The 18868-nt window shown below is 38.8% G+C and overlaps 1 protein-coding gene across 3 annotated transcripts in view; it reads right to left on the reverse strand.

Annotated features, from left to right (window-relative positions):
- Positions 1-18868, reverse strand: part of LAMP2 (lysosomal associated membrane protein 2) — a 43638-nt gene that overhangs the window by 19450 nt on the left and 5320 nt on the right. For all 3 annotated transcript variants that reach the window (XM_031006046.3, XM_031006047.3, XM_031006048.2), the window contains exons 2-6: positions 11412-11530; positions 10118-10331; positions 3682-3840; positions 2549-2733; positions 990-1112 (exon numbers count right to left, since the gene is read on the reverse strand). In XM_031006046.3, coding sequence (XP_030861906.1) covers positions 990-1112; positions 2549-2733; positions 3682-3840; positions 10118-10331; positions 11412-11530 — 800 coding nt within the window. The remainder of the gene's footprint in view (positions 1-989; positions 1113-2548; positions 2734-3681; positions 3841-10117; positions 10332-11411; positions 11531-18868) is intronic.

Raw genomic sequence — 18868 nt, forward strand, 5'->3', positions numbered from 1 at the left:
AAAATATAAGTGCCTAATGTAATCCTCAATTACTCGACATATATTCTAAAGAGAAAAATGTGCTTTAGACTCAAAATACCAAGATCACATATGAAATAACAACATACCTACTTTTTATATATCAGATGTTGAGATTATTTCCCCATCCCCAAACACAGTAATCTGATTTAAAAACAGAACTGGTTTTTATCTAATTATACAATATTTTTAGTTTGAGAATAGTTGGTGGTTCAACATTTTTCCTCACTTATAGCTATCTTCTATTCCACCAGTCTCATTTGCCACAACATGTTCACACATACATCCCTTCACAGAAATTATGGGAATAATAATTGCTTCTGAGAAGGTGGAAATAAAGGTCCCCGATGATTAATTTATGCTAGCAAGAAGTAGAACAGGTATGCTTAACCCAAAACCTTCTGTTTAGGTTTCAGCTCTTGATCAACAACAAAAACCTGAATGCTGCCATTATAAATTGTCCTGATTTAATGAATTCATATACACACTTAACACAGAGCTTTGTACATAGTAAGTACTCAATAGATGTTACCTATTTTTATTACTGACACTATTACAAATAATATAGCCTCCAAATGGCTTCAAATAGTATCACAGAAAAACATGAGCACTACCTAACCAATAACAGAGAAAAAATTATCATGGAAATTACTTATGTATGGATAGGTTAGACAATTGTGGGTTTTGTGTTTTTTTTTTTTTTTTTTGATGTGAGTTAATTCTTGCTTCTACCCTAGAGTCTGTCTAATGGCAAAATGGCCACTCTTCGTGAACATTAATGCAAGAGTCCAGTCCACAGACCATTGCACAGACTCTGAGGGATGAACAGGGATGAATGGACTACACTTTATAATTGAGTACTGTAGAACTGGAAAATAAAGCTAAATACTCCCCTCCCCCCATGCAACTATTTAGACTTTCAGATGTGTTTCTAAGAGAATGAACCTAACTTTAAAAAATTTGTTACTCACCACAGCAAAGACAAAGTCAAGATACTTAATGGTGCTGCTATTGAGTCTAAGTAGAGCAGTGTGAGAACGGCAGCTGCCTGTGGAGTGAGTTGTATTGGGGTTGATGTTAATAACTGAAGCAACCTTCAGGAGAAGAAGAAAGGGAAAAGGTACAGGTTAGCTATAAAAGTGGCCAGCAAAGCCTTATACTCTACCAAAATCAACTTCAGTGTAGAACAAAAAATCTTTTGTCTGGATACTTAAAATTCATGGTGTCTTAACTTTCAAACAAAGTTGGCATGGGTCCTCAAGCTATGACTCAGACAACTTAAAAAAAAAAACAAGAGGGAAGCTTCTACAGTAATGAGCCAAATGAAAACACACATTTTTATGGAGCACAAGAGCCATCTGCCTCGCTTAAGTCACAAGATCCTGGAAATCGGATTTGTTTCTTGGCACTCCCTCTATAGCCTGAGTGGAACATTGCAACTAGAAGTGCCATCATGTACTTGGGCATGTCTACAAGATCTGAGTCATCAAATAGCTGGAGAAACGGATAGCTGTGCGACTCCTGTACGCCAACCTACAGTCCATTTCAGATCAAAGTGTGAAGGAGTTATATTTTAAACTGAACGAAATAAAGGCCAATTGTTTGTACTCTGATCCACTGATGGCAAATAGAATCTAAACCCCAAAGAGTACTTTAAACTGCTAGGTTTTCTGCCGGCCAACACAACACCTGAAAGTGACATTAACACATCATGGTTATAGTAACTCCTAACTAATCAAAGCTCAACAAGCCAACATGAAATCTCCATTTAAAACTGAATCAGGCTGGGCGCGGTGGCTCACGCCTGTAATTCCAGCACTTTGGGAGGCTGAGGCGGGTGGATCACTTGAGGTCAGGAGTTCAAGACCAGCCTGGCCAACATGGTAAAACCCCATTTCTACTAAAAATACAAAAAAATTAGTTGTGCATGGCAGTGCACGCCTGTAACCCCAGCTACTCGGGAGGCTGAGGCAGGAGAATCACTTAAACCCTGGAGGCGGAGGTTGCAGTGAGCCAAGATCATGCCACTGCACTCCAGCCTGGGCGACAGTGTGAGACTCCATCTCAAAAAAAAAAAAAAAAGAAAGAAAGAAAAAGCTGGGCATGGTGGCTCACGCCTGTAATCCCAGCACTTTGGGAGGCCGAGACGGGTGGAGCACAAGGTCAGGAGATCGAGACCATCCTGGCTAACACGGTGAAACACTATCTCTACTAAAAAAATACAAAAAATTAGCCGGGCATGGTGGCAGGCGCCTGTAGTCCCAGCAACTCGGGAGGCTGAGGCAGGAGAATGGCGTGAACCCGGGAGGCGGAGTTTGCAGTGAGCCGAGATCGCACCACTGCACTCCAGCCTGGGGGACAGAGCGAGACTCCATCTCAAAACAAACAAACAAACAAACAAACAAACAAACAAACAAACAAACAGAAAATGGAATCATTCTAGTAACACTACCTTTGGGCTGAAGGTAGGATACGCAATATTTGAAATGAAATGCAAAAAGGATGTATTGATAAAAATAGACACCTATACCTTGTCCTGAGTGATGTTCAGCTGCAGCCCCATGGTAGCCAGCAGACAAGTATCATTGCCATTATTAACTGAATAGGTTCCAGCTTCTGGTTTTTCCTTTGGAGTAGGTGTTGTAGTAGGAGATGGCACAGTGGTGTGTACGGTGGGTGCCACTGTTGAAGTTTTGTCTTTATCACACAGGAACTCTAAAACAAGCAAAAAGGGACAAAAGAAACCAAAGCGGACATTTTCTTAATTCATAAGGCCAGGGAAAACCAAAAAAAATTTTCATAATAGAAGTCCAAAAGGGTTATATTAGGGGAAGAGAATATCTTGTTAGTATATTTGAAACTAAATTAGGCAGAGGTTCTTAAACTGCTGCTTCATATACAGAATATCTACATGAGTTATGACACAGCAGACAAACTCAGGACACATCCCTATGCTTTATCTGCTCACACATGGCCACATACTCGTCTTTTTCAGACCCTTAAATCTTTTTATTCCCAAAGAACTTTGCCTGCCTCTGATATGAAATTCAGAGAGTTAAGTCTTAAATTTTTTGGTTCTTTATTCCCACATACAATCACCATAAGGAAGGATACTGTTTACTAGAAAAAAGCTTAGAAATCATCAAAGGACTTAAATACAAATGAACCATTTATTTGCATTAGCCCTATGGCAAATCATAGGCATTTCAACCTCTTCTTAGGAAGTGTTCATAGTTTTCCAGAACTGGTGAATGAGAAATTATTACCTTTCCATAAAGCTATATAAAAATTATAAAATCAACTTTAAAAATTCAAGATTAGAACATGAATCTGATTTCTAAGCTTTGGTCTTGGAACCGCTAAAAAAGCTGATAATCAAGCTATCTGAGGATCTGTTCAAACAATGATTAGGTTTTATCAGCTGAGAACAGTATAGGTAGTGTCTTTTAAAATACCATTCCACAACATGTACATCAAAAACTTTAAATTGTAAGATCCACAAAAATAAGAATTGCTATTATTTACAAAAACTTTATAGCCTAGTAGAAGCTATGAATAAACCTTAATATATAAATGCTTTCAGATAATGACTTCAATGAAAGCTACCTGGTATACTCTACTCTTAAATTAGGATCCAAGTAGAGAAATATATACTTTACTCACCATTTGTGCTCACTGTGCCATTTTGGACAAAAGCTTGTACAAGAACATCCCAATAGTGTTGGACAACATCACTCTTTTCCAAAGTTGATAAACTATTGCATCTAAAAAGGTCATTCAATGGAATTTTGATGGCCAAAAGTTCATCAACAGTAAGAATTCCTATAAAACAAGATTAACAATGGCTATTTCCAAGAAGGTAGGAGAAAAGTGATAATATAAATATATTTGTATAGGCTTTCTTCTTCTCTCTGCCTGCCCTACCCCAGGCCCAAAGTGACAAAGGATATAGCATACTTAAGGGCATGACTAGTTCACTGTGGCTAAAACATAAGGAGTAAGGTGGAAGAAGAAATGGGGGTTAGGGGCTGGGCACAGTGGCCCATGCCTGTAATCCCAGCACTTTGGGAGGCCGAGGTGGGTGGATCACCTGAGGTCAGGAGTTTGACACCAGCCTGACCAACATGGTGAAACCTCATCTCTACTAAAAAGATAATAATTAGCTGGGCATGGTGGCAGGTGCCTGTAATCCCAGTTACTTGGGAGGCTAAGGCAGGAGAATCGCTTGAACCCGGGAGGTGGAGGTTGCAGTGAGCCAAGATCGCCCACTGCACTACAGCCTGGATGACAAGAGCAAAACTCTGTCTCAAGAAAAAAAAAAAAAAAAAAGAAAGAAAAAAGGAAAAGAAATGGGGGTTAAGAAGGAAAGACAAGTTGTAGGTGATCATACTTTGAAGCATCTTCTATGATCTAAGGCCTGTTTGGGCTTTTCTTTTTAGCAGTCGAGGGCTAGCCTCAGTTTTTAAAGCAGAAAATAACACATATATAATTTATTTTAAGGAAGATAGCAAATTTGTAGGGGATAGGCAGGGGGAAAAACTTTTCAGGGAAGCCACTTAAGAGGGAAACCAGAGGGTGATGGTCTGGTTAAGGTGAAGGGTAAGGGAGGGTTGCCTAAACCAAGATGGTGTGGGGCAGTAGAAAGAGAGCAAAGAAGCCAAACTGAAAACACTTATCTATGGTAGAATCAACAGGACTTAGTGACTATAACTAAGGAAGCAAGAGAGATGGATTAATCATACATTTGTATAGTAAATCCTTATTTTTGTTTTACTAGTCCGAAGTAAGTTATATTAACTCCAGTGAGCTTATAGAACTGCTTCCTGGATTACATTCAAAGATGATTCCATTTCAGGGAATCTTCAGAGTATGAAAGCAGTAAGTTACAGCCATTTCATATAGTTTTTATTAGCCTGTGTATAGTGAAACTTCAAAAGACGATGATCACCCAAGTGGTTTGGCTTCTTTTGGAGAAGTAGCAAGAAAGGAAAGTATCCAAGGTCCTTAATATAGGCCGCCTTCTGTGCCTCTCCATCATGTAGCAAGCAGCCATATAATGCTGCCTTGGCACCCCCTAATGGCCATAGGAATTAAAAAACAAAACAAAACAAAAAACCAATGAACTAGAACATTTTTCCCAGAATTGCTTCTCACCGTTAACAAAAATGAATAGATACGTGACTGGCTGTATACAGATGGACTTCAAAAACAAATCAGCAAAAAAACAACTTGCAGACATATTGGAGTTATACTACGAATAGCTTTTTTTAAACTACGTATTGTTTATGAACACGTACTTATACAGTAAAAGACAAACATAAAGACAGGAAGGTTATACCCCAAATTTGTGAAAGTGTTTGCCTCTTAGCAGGCAAGAAGGAAAATGGGTCTGGGGAATGAAGACAAAGGAAATATCAACTGTATCATCAACGTTTTATCTTTTTCATCAAAAAAGTAACACAAACATTAAAAAAACAGCATTTATTAATTCTGGATAATGGGTACATATGGGTCTGCTATATTATTCTCTGTATACATATATAATCTTTATAGATATATAATCTTTATATATATATGTATATGTACAGCCTTTTAAAAAACCCTTATTATATATGTAACTTATATATATATAATTTTTTTTTTGAGATGGAGTCTTGCTCTGTTGCCCAGGTTGGAGTGCAGTGGCATGATATGAGCTCACTGCAACCTCCACCTCCTAGGTTCAAACGATTCTCATGCCTCAACCTCCCAAGTAGCTGGAATTACAGGTGCACGCCACCACACCCAGCTAATTTTTGTATTTTTAGTAGAGATGGGGTTTCACCATGTTGGTCTCGAACTTCTGACCTCAGGTGATCTGCCTGCCTCAGTCTCCCAAAGTGCTGGGATTACAGGCACGAGCCACCACACCTGGCCAGTACATTTCTATATTTTAATCATGAAAAAAATTTAAAAAAGAAAAAAGCAGCTTCAATGTTACTTCAGTTATCAGATGCCTAAAAATAAATTAGCAGTTTTTTATTTTTATTTTTTGAGACAGAATGTCGCTATGTTGCCCAGGCTAGTCTCACACTCCTGAGCTCAAGCGATCTGCCTGGCCTTCCAAAGTGTTGGGATTACAGGCGTTGAGTCACTGCACCTGGCCTAAATTAGTTTTTTTTGTTGTTGTTGGGGGTGGGTAAGGAAGGGTCTCCCTCTGTTGCCCAGGCTAGAGTGCAGTGGCGTAATCTTGGCTCACCGCAACCTCCGCCTCCCAGGTTCAAGCGATTCTCCTGCTTTAGCCTCCCGAGTAGCTGGGATTACAGGCACGCACCACTACCACCCGGCTAATTTTTGTATTTTTAGTAGAGACAGGGTTTCACCATGTTGGCCAGGCTGGTCTCAATCTCCTGACCTCAAAGGATCCACCAGCCTCAGCCTCCCAAAGTGCTGGGATTACAGGTGTGAGCCACTGCGCCCAGCCATAAATTAGTATTCTTGAAACACTGAACTATATCAAAAACAATTATTAATAGTCCATTTCAGGAAGCCATTTAACATTCCAAATAGTTTCAAATATTATTATATAGAAGGTAGTAATTTAAAAAGTAATCCTCCCTTTGTTTTAAATAAAAGGGGAAAGAGAGAAGTGTTAACATTTCAGGGTCCATAGTTTTTCTATCCAAATATGTCAGATTAAACACCTCCTCCTAATAACTGCTAACAACTGCTGCCCCTGTAGTCCAGGCATTTATTACGTCAGCCCTTGATTACTATAACAGCTTCTTAAGCCAGCATCTCTGCCTGTAGCCTCCTCACTTCTCAACTAATCCTGCAGAATATTCTTTATAAGCTACTGTCTCTGCTTTTGTTATATCATTCTCCTGCTTTAAAAACCTAAAATGATTCCCCAGTGCCTACCCCATCAAGCTAAATGTCTTTCCTTGGCTTCCAAGGCCCCCTATAATTTAGGCCCACTTCATTTAGCCAACTTTATTTTCCTTCTGCTACACACACAGCCTCTGATTTAATCAGGCAGCTCTCCAATTACTGCCGCATATGCTATGCTTCCCCCTGCTGGAAACATCCTGCTCAAAATCCTCCGCTTACTCAAATTCTACCATTAGCTGAGTTTCAGCTCAGGTCCTACTTCTCTACCAAGCTTTCTCACTACTCTAACACACACTGAGCCTTCCTTTATCACTCCTCCTAATCAGGACCACTTGTGGGAACACGGGAACACTTTTAAATCAGCCAGTCTTTTTTTTTTTTTTTTTTTTTTGAGACAGGATCTCTCTCTCTCTGTCACCCAGGCTGAGTGTAGTGGTGGGATCACAGCTCACTGGAGCCTCAACCTCCTGGGCTCAAGCGATCCTCCACCCTAGCCACCCAGGTAGCTGGGACCACAGGCACACGCCACCACACCTGGCTATTTTTTTTTTGTAAAGACAAAGTCTTAATATGTTGCCCAGGCTAGTCTTGAACTCCCTGGCTCAAGTGATCAGCCTGCCTCGGCCACCCAAAGTGCTGGGATTACAGGCATGAGCTACCATTCTCGACCTAAATCAGGCACTCTTAACCACAGGGATCTACATATGGGTTCAGGGACTATGTTCCATATGCAAAGTTTACTGTGTACTTTTTCTTTTTTGAGAGGGAGTCTAAAGCTTTCCTCACACTGTCAGAAGAGATTTATGAACCCTCTACTCCCTCAAACAAAAACGCAAACAACAACAACAAAATCAGACTGAGCTCAATGTTTTCCAATTTTTCCATGTAACTCAGGAACAGCATTTAGCTTTGTCTCCCCAGCTCATTCTTAGGCTACTTGAAAGTGAGGGGCATATCTTATACTAGCTCTGAAAGGCAAAATAGGGCACAAAGATAAACTGATAAGATAGCCAATAACCATTTGCTTTAGTTATACTCTCAAACTAAGAGATTAGTAAAAAGAACACTAGGATTTGATTTCCAAGTCTCATTCTGCAATACCTCCCAAATTTTACGTGAGCTTATTTACTTCTGGTTCTTTCGAATAGGATCTTTTGATATCCTTAAGTCCAAATGAGTTATTAATCCCCAGGTCTAGGCAACTAAAGCCCATCTACCTGTTTCTCGGGTCAGAATGAAACACTATCTGCAAAGAGCTAAGCTACTACAAATACCACATTAACTCAATCTCAATGGGCAGGGGGAGAAAGAAGAGAATTATGTCCCTAACAAAATTAAAATCTCGACCACGTGCGGTGGCTCACGCCTGTAATCCCAGCACTTTGGGAGGCTGAGGTGGGTGGATCATGAGGTCAGGATTTCAAGACCATCCTGGCCAACATGGCGAAACCCTGTCTCTACTAAAAATACAAAGATTAGCCGGGCGTGGTGGCACGCACCTGTAATCTCAGTTACTCAGGAGGCTGAGGCAGGAGAATTGCTTGAACCTGGGAGGTGGAGGTTGCAGTGAGCCGAGATCAGGCCACTGCACTCCAGCCTGGGCGACAGAGCGAGACTCCAACTCAAAAAAATAAAATAAAATAAAATCTCTACACTCTATATCTTCAAAATATTTTAACATGCATTTCAGTTCTGGGAATTATTAGACTGGCCTAATTGCCAATGCTTCCCAAGTTCATTTTGACCTGAAATTGTCTTAAAATAACAGCAAATGTTGACTTTAGTCTCCCCTTATCCACAGTTTTTGCTTTCCCTGGTTTCAGTTACCCATGGTCAATTGAGCTCTGAAAATATTCAATGGAGAATTCCAAAAGTAATCAATTCATAGGTTTTAAAATGTACGCCATTCTGAGTAGCATGATTAAATCTCTTGCTGTCCCGCTCTGCACAACCAGGAACATGAATCATCCCTTTGTCCAGTATATCAATATTGTCTACACTATCCATCCGTTAGTCACTTAGTAGCCATGTCGGTTATCAGATCAAAAAAAAAAACATAGCATTTCCTGTATAGGGTTTAGTACTAACTGCAGTTTTAGGCATCTACTGGAGATCTTAGAATGATACCCCCTGAGTGTAATGAGGGAATACTACTACACCTTTAACTAATCATCATTTACTTTTCAATCAAAATCCAACCCAAATGATAAAAAGATTTGAACAAGAGGCATTTCTCCTAGTCTCAGGTTGCTTAACTTTTACACATTTAAAATAGCTATTAGTAGCCAGGCACAGGGGTGCATACCTGTAGTCCCAGCTATTCAGGAGGCTGTGAGGCACGAGGATCGCTTGAACCCAGGAGTTCAAAACCAGCCTAGGCAACATAGTGAGACCCCCCCACCCCCGATCTCGAAAATAAAGTAGCTATTAGTAAAGCATTTTCTCATTCATCAAACCTTTGTTTCATGCACACTACTGAATGAAATCAATAATAGTTAAGTATATGAATTCTGCAGGTCAATAGACTGCTTCAAACACCAGCTCGCCCACTTACCAGATTGTGTGATGTTTGGAAAAGTCATTTAATCTTATCAAGCCTCATTTCCTTTACCTGTAAAAATGAAACAACATCTACTTCCCAGGGTTGCTGTTAAGAATTAAGTGAGATGCTGCAGGTAACACACCAGGTGTGTTACTGTATACTAGGATATATATATGTGTATATATATACTAGGATATATATATGTGTATATATATACTAGGATATATATATGTGTATATATATACTAGGATATATATATGTGTATATATATCCTAGGATATATATATGTGTATATATATCCTAGGATATATATATGTGTATATATATCCTAGGATATATATATGTGTATATATATATATATATATACACATATATACTAGGATATACATATATGTGTATATATACACACATATATATGTATACTAGGATATATATAGTAAGGTGACTTACTGTATACTAGGATAATACCTGGTATACAGTAAGTCACTCAAGCAATGACAGCAAATATCACCAGTATGTTGGATGGTGTCATATGTGCCATGCATGGGGTCAGTGGGAGGGGTATAAAGACATGAAGTTTCCATGCTAGTTAGGAAGACAGACATTCATAACAATTTTTAAATTGTTTACATTTTTATCATTAATAAAAAGCAAGAGAACATAACACAAATCCATTCTTAAGGTTACCTTTATCTTCAGCATCAGGAAATGTTGTGTTATCACCAGTGTTGTAGGAAAATGAGATGCTGTCAATTGAATAAGTAGATGCTGCCTTGGTAAAATTCGCAATCCAGGAAAAGCCAGGTCCGAACTGCACTGCTATTTTGGGACCATTCTGATCATCCCCACAAATGCTTCCATTATATGTCACAGTGCCATGGTCTGAAATGGTTACAGTTTTCTAAAAGAAATAGAAATTTGGGGGTGAGAAACAAACAGGCAGCAAGGAACACCAAGCATTTATGTAGGGCATGCCACTTCAGCCTAAATCATACATTCTCCGTGGCCAGGTTGCCCTTTGCCTGGTTTGCTGTGTAAACCAGTCCCTGATTCTTCAGCTACATACCACTCCTCTGGATAAATTCGTGTATGTCTAAAAAGAAAAGGAAAACTGGCTTGAGCTGCTGTTCTTAAACTGATTTTTAAAAAAATTAGGTTGTAAGTAGTGAGGACCTTAACAAAAAGAAAATAAGAAGGCAAAGGAATTAAGAGGAGATGCCAAAAAGGGGGAGATTTTAGTGTTAGGTTGGTGCAAAAGTAATTGCAGTTTGTGCCAAAAAAAAAAAAAATCACTTACTTAGGTTGGTGCAAAAGTAATTGTGGTTTGTTCCTTTAATGGCAATTACTTTTATACCAACCTAAGTAAGTGATTTTTTTTTTTGAGATAGAGTCTTGCTCTGTTGCCCAGGCTGGAGTGCAGTAGCACAATTATGGCTCACTGCAGACTCAACCTCCTGAGCTCAAGCAATCCTCCCGCCTCGGCCCAGCGAGTGGCTGGAGGTACATGTGTGTGCCACCATGCCTGGCTAATTTTTAAAGTTTTTTTGTAGAGATGAGGTCTCACCATGTTGCCCGGGCTGGGCTCAAGCAATCCTCCTGCTTTGGCCTTCCAAAATGCTGGGATCACAGGCATGAGCTACCACGCCCAGATGGGAAGCTACTTTTTAAAAGGGCAAGCTTTGGTGCTAGTACATTTTAAACACTTTACAGAAATACTTAGACCTGAACACCATATAGTCGTCTTCAGATCATTTGCCCTTAATCAAGTCCTACAAAAACTCCCAAGAACCAATGAATCAGAAGAAATATTCATTCTAACACTAAACAGAATAACTTCTCAGTGTGTATGCTTAAAAAAAATCCCAGAGTTTCAGCATTAAGTCAGTCAACGTGGAATTTCATTTGTATACGTGTATCTAAAGGATAAAGTCAATTAAATTCCTACTATAAAACTCAAAGAAAAATTAAAATATATACTTACGTAAGTTTTATTTGTAGTTTCATAGCGTACTGTGAAATTCATCTGCCATTTTGCATAAAGGCAAGTGGCATTTTCTGAATCTGTCAAATTAAGTTCCAATGCATAAGACCGCACAGCTCCTGGATTCATTTAAAAAAATAAGATTTTAAAATTGTACTACAAAAATTATATAAATTAAAAACAAGCTCTATCCACCACTGAAGTTCAACCAGCTCTAAAATGAAACAAAAGTATTTTATATCTATATATACACATACATATATATACATATATATGTATATACAAATATATACATATATATGTATATACAAATATATATACATATATGTATGTGTATATAGTATCCTGCTGACTGGTTTTCTTTGTATTTTTAACAGAATCCTATTGATAAAAAAGTTGGCATTATCCCTTACCAAAAGAATGGTTACTAGACCTAGGATGCTTAGGTCATGGCTCAGACTGGTGACATTTATTTGCCTTTTGCCTTCAAATAATCATTTCCACATGCATTTATACCTTACTAGTTTTGTTTTAGGCAATTACAGTTTGCCTGTTAGGACTTGTGGTTTTTGCGGTAAATGAGGTAAGAGGAAGCCTGGTAGGGGTGTAAAACTTCTCTCAAACCAGCTGGTGAAACATTCACTGCAAAAATAATGATAGATCTGATATTCTATCATCTTTTTGCTTTAAATCCTGTTGCAAGCTACATAATCTATGACACACGGATGTCTTCCCAAACGATTTTATTCTGATGTGATCAGATACTCTTTCTGAGTATCGTGTAACCAAGGAAGCAGAGTTGCAAAGGGCTGTTAAATCCATAAGAAAAACATGAATTCTGATAAATGCAAAGTTCATCACTGTTTCACACTTTAAAATCTAATTGATTAGAAAGGCTGATGAATTTTTTGACGCAAAGTTATTTCCTAAATTTTCAACCTGCTACCTCTTTAGGCAGAGAAATGTTACAGAGACAGAAAAGCCTTGGAACTTTTCAGCTAACATGGTTGATCTTCTACACTTAAACATAGAAACATTATCTATTAAACTGAAGAGCCCAAGGACTCAAAATACTAATTCAGAGGAGAAAAAATATCCCAGCAAACATGCCAGCAGCATAAATATTAGGCAACCATTTAAGGGATTTTCTTCACTGTATCACACATTACCCAAAGGGTAAGCTGTTTCCTGTTAAGATACTTGCATACTCTTTAATAATATCTGAGCAATCCACTGTCATCTACAGGTACAGACTTGCTATAGACTAGAGAAAAGTGCTAAGAGGAATATCAAGTAGGTATGCCTCAGCAACAGCTTTCAAGTTGTATAGGAGAGCCTATCGTCATGCTCTGGAGACGTGGCTGCTTTGCAAGCCAGAATATTATACTAAAGCTTGTGGTTACTGACAGTGACTAAATGCATTGGCTAAGGCTCAAAAAGACCTTGTGAGGCCTAAGTAGGTTTTATGATCACTCTTTTCTAAGTACAATACGGAAGGGAGCTGTCATACTTACTGATCCAAGGCTCCCTGCCATGGAGCCAAGAGCTCCAACTTACAATTTTAATGAACTGGAGGTTTGCTTTTTATATGCAGTCTTTTCTTGGTCTTGTTTAAGGTCTCTAGCTTTAGTATATTATTCTCCTTGTATTCAAAACATTCAAAAGTATTGAAAATTACCAAGAAAAGCCTCACATGTATTAATCATTTTCTTTCCAAATATATTAGAATAACAGGAAGAAGACCATGTAAAATAGTAATAGCATCGATACCTTGCATCAATGTGTCTTAGGGTGTGAGAACTGACGTTTTATGAAACAAAAGGTAGAGGTTGTGGTTCAAACGTATCACTTAAAATTAAATTCAAGATAGTATATCTGGTGGCCCATAAACAAGAGCTGAGAAACACCTCGAGGGTTCTGGCACACTCTGTTCCATTCCCTTCACAGCCTTTCTGCCTGAGTGCAATTCTTTCCACTTCTTGGTCCCCAACTCTAACTGCACAGGGACCACTTTTACTCAATATCTCTCACCTCAAACTCAGCAATTCCCAAACTAAAATTCATTCTTCTGCTTCCTCCAAACTGGGTCCCTCCTCAGCTTTGCTAGCTCTAAATGAAGAGTGGGATCAGTCACTCAAGCTCAGTTTCAGAAATAGCCTCTACTTCTTTCTCTTCAAGAAGTCCTATTGACTTTTTTCCTTCAAATCTTCTCTTAAATACAATCTTTGCCTTTTATTTCTACTCCCAACCTATCACCCCACACCTAAATTATGACAGAAAATGCCTAGATACCCCTAGAAGTGCTGCCAGATTAACAATCCTTAAGTACCATTTCCTTTTAGGACACTTTCTTGTTCAAAAACTTTTACTGGCTCCAACATTCCCATATGAAATTTAAATTCCTCTGCCTGACTTTCAAAGTAATCTTTCATCTTGTCCCATCCTATTCCTTCAACTTTTCTCAAACTATTTTCCCAGAGCACACCCTTTAATCCAGTTAAACTTGTTTCCACTGGGCTCAAATGCCATACTCTATTCAACCTCTACCCTGGGCTTCTATTGTTCCTAACACTTGAAATCTACTTTCTTCTATTGGCCTAAATGCTCACCTCAAAGATGGATTTTCCTCGCTTTTTGGCTGCCCCAAATCTGAAACACCCCTTGTCCCCTTGTTACAATTTCTGGCAGAAATCACCACCCACTATAAAAGCTGAAAACACTGGATACTTGCTTTCCCAGACTCCCTTGCAGTAAGGAGGACCACTTGTGCTAGGCTCTGCCTAACAAAGGTATCCACCCCACACTTTGAAAGGAGGGCTGCAAATGGAGCCAGGAATGGAACAGGGAGGGAGGCAGGTGTGGAGTAACAGAAGCAGGATCAAGCTCCCAGGCAACAAGGCCAGCAGAGCAAGCTTCAATTTCACACTTGGCAGTGGTAGTGCAGTTCAGCAGCATGATCTGGGTTGTTGAATCCTGAACTGGGATTTGGTATATATAGCCAGGAGCACCAGAAATTCTGAGTTACCCAATATACCCCTTTAATAAACATTTGATATGTAACATATGTACAGAAACAGGCACAGTATAACAGATGTAAGGGAAAAGTGCACGTAACATTAAGTCTACAGCTCAAATAATTTCACAAACCAAAACCACCTGTGTCAAGAAACAGAACATTAACAGGTGCTGACCCACTGCACAGTTGAAAATCTGCATATTATTTTTGACTCCCCCAAAACTTAACTACTAATATCCTACTGTTGACTGGAAGCATTACCAACAACATAAACAGTCGATTCACACATATTTTGTATGTTATATATGTATTACATACTGTGTTTTGAAAATAAAGCTAGACAAAAGAAAATGTTAAGAAAATCATAAGGAGGGCTGGGCACGGTGGCTCACACCTATAATCCCAGCACTTTGGGAGGCTGAGGCAGGTGGATCACTTGAGGTCAGGAGTTCGAGACCAGCCTGGCCAACACGGTGAAACCCCATCTCCACTAAAAATTTGCTGGGCTTGGTGGTGGGCACCTATAATCCTAGCTACTTGGGAGGCTGAGGCAGGAGAATCGCTTGAACCTGTGAGGTGGAGGTTGCAGTGAGCTGAGATCGCGCCACTGCACTCCAGCCTGGGCAACACATAGAGACTCCGTCTCAAAAAAAAAATCATAACGAGGAGGAGGAAGAGGAGGGGTTGGTCTTGCTGTCTTCAGGGTGGTAGAGGTGAAATAAACTCATGTATAAGTAGATCCACACACAGTTCAAACTTGTGTTGTTCAAGGGTCAACTACACTTCCAAAGCCCTCCTTATTTCCCTTTCCCTTCCCAAGGGTTACTATTCCCTTCCCAAGGGTAACCATTATCCTGATTTCTGACACTATAGATTAATTTTATCCATTTTTCAACTTGATATAAATAAAATCATTCACTATGCTCTCTTTTGTGTCTGCTTTCTTTCCTCAATTTTAGGTTTTGTGAGATTCACCCATGTTATGCATAATTGCAGTCTGTGCTCACTGCTGTATAACCTTCTATGATCAGGTGAATACAGGCCAGGTGGTTCACGCCTGTAATCCCAGCACTTTGGGAGGCCAAGGAGGGTGGATCACTTGAGGTCAGGAGTTCGAGACCAGCCTGGCCACCATGGCCAAATCCCGCCTCTACTGAAAATATAAAAATTAGCTGGGCATGGTGGCACATGCCTGTAATCTCAGCTACTCAGGAGGCTGATACAGGAGAATCGCTTGAACCCGGAAGGCAGAGGTTGCAGTGAGCCAAGATCATGCCAATGCACTCCACCAGCCTGGGCAACAAGAATGAAACTCTGTCTCAAAAAAAAAAAACAAAAACAAACAAAAAAACTACTTATCTATGCTACCTTTAATGGGCATTTAGTTTCCAGTGTGATTCTATTACAAACACTGCTGCAAACATTCTTGCACATATTAGTAAACACATGTATGCGTGTATGTTGGCTGTATATCTAGGAATGAAACTGTGGGGCCAAAGGGTATGCATTATATCCCAGTTCTTTTTAATAAATTCTTTTCTGCTTAAAATCAATCAGATTGTATTTCTCTTCCTTGCAATTAAGAACCTGGGCTGATATGCTATCTGTTTTTTCAGTAGCCATTTTCTCCACAAAGCTTTCCCTGACTATAAAAGCCCTCAAGGAGCAGTAATAATGCATATCCCATTTCAGTATATTTTACATTATACTGAATTATTCAGTTATTTTATAGCAGTAAATCCTGTCCCTCCTACTGTCATAAGTTCCAACACAGCAGTTTTCAACTGTCACTTCATAACAAACTGGTGTGCCATGGTAAATTATAGTATACAGTAAGTAATTTGTTACTAATAAAAAAAAGTACCAAGTCTGTGAATGAATGATATATATGGATAGATTCAAGATTCCCTTTAGATAACATTTCTGTCACTCGTTTGAACTCCAGTATGCTCCCTTGATCAGATGATCTGATGTATCCCACAACCCCTAGCAGTGTGTCTTTTATATGAATGTCATCTATCATGAGTGTTATGGTAGGGGACACCATGTGTATTACTTTTCCTCTATCTCCTATCATTCCAAGTAGTGCTGAATGCATATTAGATTTTCAATAAATACTGATTAATTATATCAAGGTGAAAACACACTGCAATAGGGACCCAAAACATAGCTTAATCTAATTACAGAGAGGCCAGTCCTTTAGCTCTTCCAAATCTTGAACATATCAGTCTTCTGGATATTCCCTCAAACCCCATGTTGGGTTTCACTTCAATAAATTTTGACATGGATTTCAAGCTAGGAACAGAGCTTTTCCCAAAAGGTAAGTTTACAGTTGAAATATTTACACTTTGTTAAAAAGTATCTAGCAAGCAATTTCCATCCTTATTGTTGTGTTTGATTTTACAATACCCAATTTTTAAAAGGCTTTATGACATTAAAAAACCATAGATGAATACATTCTAGAGTGTGTAATTTTAGAGCTGAGAGTTTATTCTCTAAATAAAAGAAAAAGGCATGCCTCAAAATCAACGTTCTCAAAGTCAAATATCCTCTCAATCCTGTTTTCCAAAAAGGTCATTTGTAAATTCTTTTAGAATGCAGATCTTGACCGGGCAGTGGCTCACACCAGTAATCCTAGCACTTTGGGAGGCCAAGGGGGGCAGATCACTTGAGCTCAAGAGTTCAAGACCAGCCTGGGCAACATGGCAAGACCCCATCTGTACTAAAAATACAAAAGAATAGCTGGGTGTGATGGTGCATGCCTGTGGTCTCAGCTACTCGCGAGGCTGACATGGGAGGATCGCTTGAGCCCATGAGGCAGAGGTTGCAGTGAGCCAAGATCACTCCATTGCACTCCAGCCGGGGGAATGGAACAAGACCCTGTCAAAAAAAAAAAAAAAAAAAAAAAAAACCTCTCACAGAGAACACAGACCTTACTTCCCCAAGTGTATGACACTGCAAAAAGTGGCTAGGTTTTTGCAAGTCTATTTGACCCAAAGTATAGCTGAAAACATAAACACACAAAATTAGGGGTGGGGGAAGAACATAATGCTAGCAATAAAACAAAACCAATAAAAAGAAACCAAACAATGATCCAAGATATAATGGATTGATTATATAATGAAGTGATTAAGAGTCCCCATTCCTGGAGTGGAAGAGCTAGAACTCAAATCTGGCAGTCCAACTTCCTAGCTGTGAGACTTTGGGCAAGTTACCCTTGTTTAGAATTATATTTCTCCAATAGGTTCTTTGAAAGCATATAAACCCTTCAGAGCTAAAAGAAATTTGCCAAACAAGTTAGATACCAATTTACAAGTCTCCTTTTTAGTAAACACAGCACCTAAAGGGAACCTTCCCAAGTTTTAGCTTTATGTTTACTTTCATCATATTAAATTCTGGACTCTTGTCCTCAAACTCAGGAATTTAGAATGATGTTGAGCAAAAGGTCTTTTTAAAATACAGGACACAGAGGCATATGGTACCTATTTATCTTTGTTTTCTATTCAGAGTGATGGTTTTCCTACAAGTTTAAGTCAGATTAACCGTTTCTCCTTTATAATTCCTAATAATAGGTACACTCATTGCATTCAGTTACTTTATACCCTTGCTTTTGGTAAGTTTCTTAAAGGAGAAAAGCAATATGATTTTAAAGTAAGAATGTTGAACACATGAAAAAGAGTATTAAAAGTTAATAAAAATATGTTTTTAAGCTATAAAATGACTTAATTTGTTAAGGTCAAAGAGTGGGTAAGGAAACAAGATTCAACACTACTCAACTAATGGAAAGTGCTTATTGTTGAGCAGTGTTTGGCACACCTCCAGAATTCTTTCACAATGCACAGCAGGATACCAACAAGTACTTATAAAGTATACTTTTGGGTCTGAGGGGATCTCTGATCACTTTAATAAGAAATTATGATCAGAATGCTTTTGCACTACAGAAAGAAGGGCAGCTTTCCTGCATCAAGGGTCATTTAAATCAGCTCCAGTGCTACGAAATAATCCTTGGTTATAGACAAAATCTACCCAAAGTTATAGGGGAAGAAAGCTGTTCTTTTGGGACATATTTGAGTATCTATAACCCTATCAGATGTGATAATCTGATATTTGGGACATATTTGAATATCTATAACCCTATCAGATATGATAATCAATGACTAACAAACTAATCTGGTATTTGGGACATATTTGAATATCTATAACCCTATCAGATGTGATAATCAATGACTAACTAACAAGCCTGTCCTTTCTTATCTTCTAGCTTGACTTCTGTTTTTTGGTTTTTTTGGTTTTTTTTAGGGTTCAGAATTTTTCAGTCCTTTACAGTATCTCTATTATAACTAGAATAATTTGGCAGAACCTCAAAATCAAAGTTATCAGTTAAATGAAATGTGTTAAGCCTATAGAAAAATCTTAGTGCTTGTTTTCTCTCAGAGAAAAC

Source organism: Gorilla gorilla, chromosome X (assembly GCF_029281585.2).
Source record: "Gorilla gorilla gorilla isolate KB3781 chromosome X, NHGRI_mGorGor1-v2.1_pri, whole genome shotgun sequence".
NCBI lineage: Eukaryota > Metazoa > Chordata > Mammalia > Primates > Hominidae > Gorilla > Gorilla gorilla.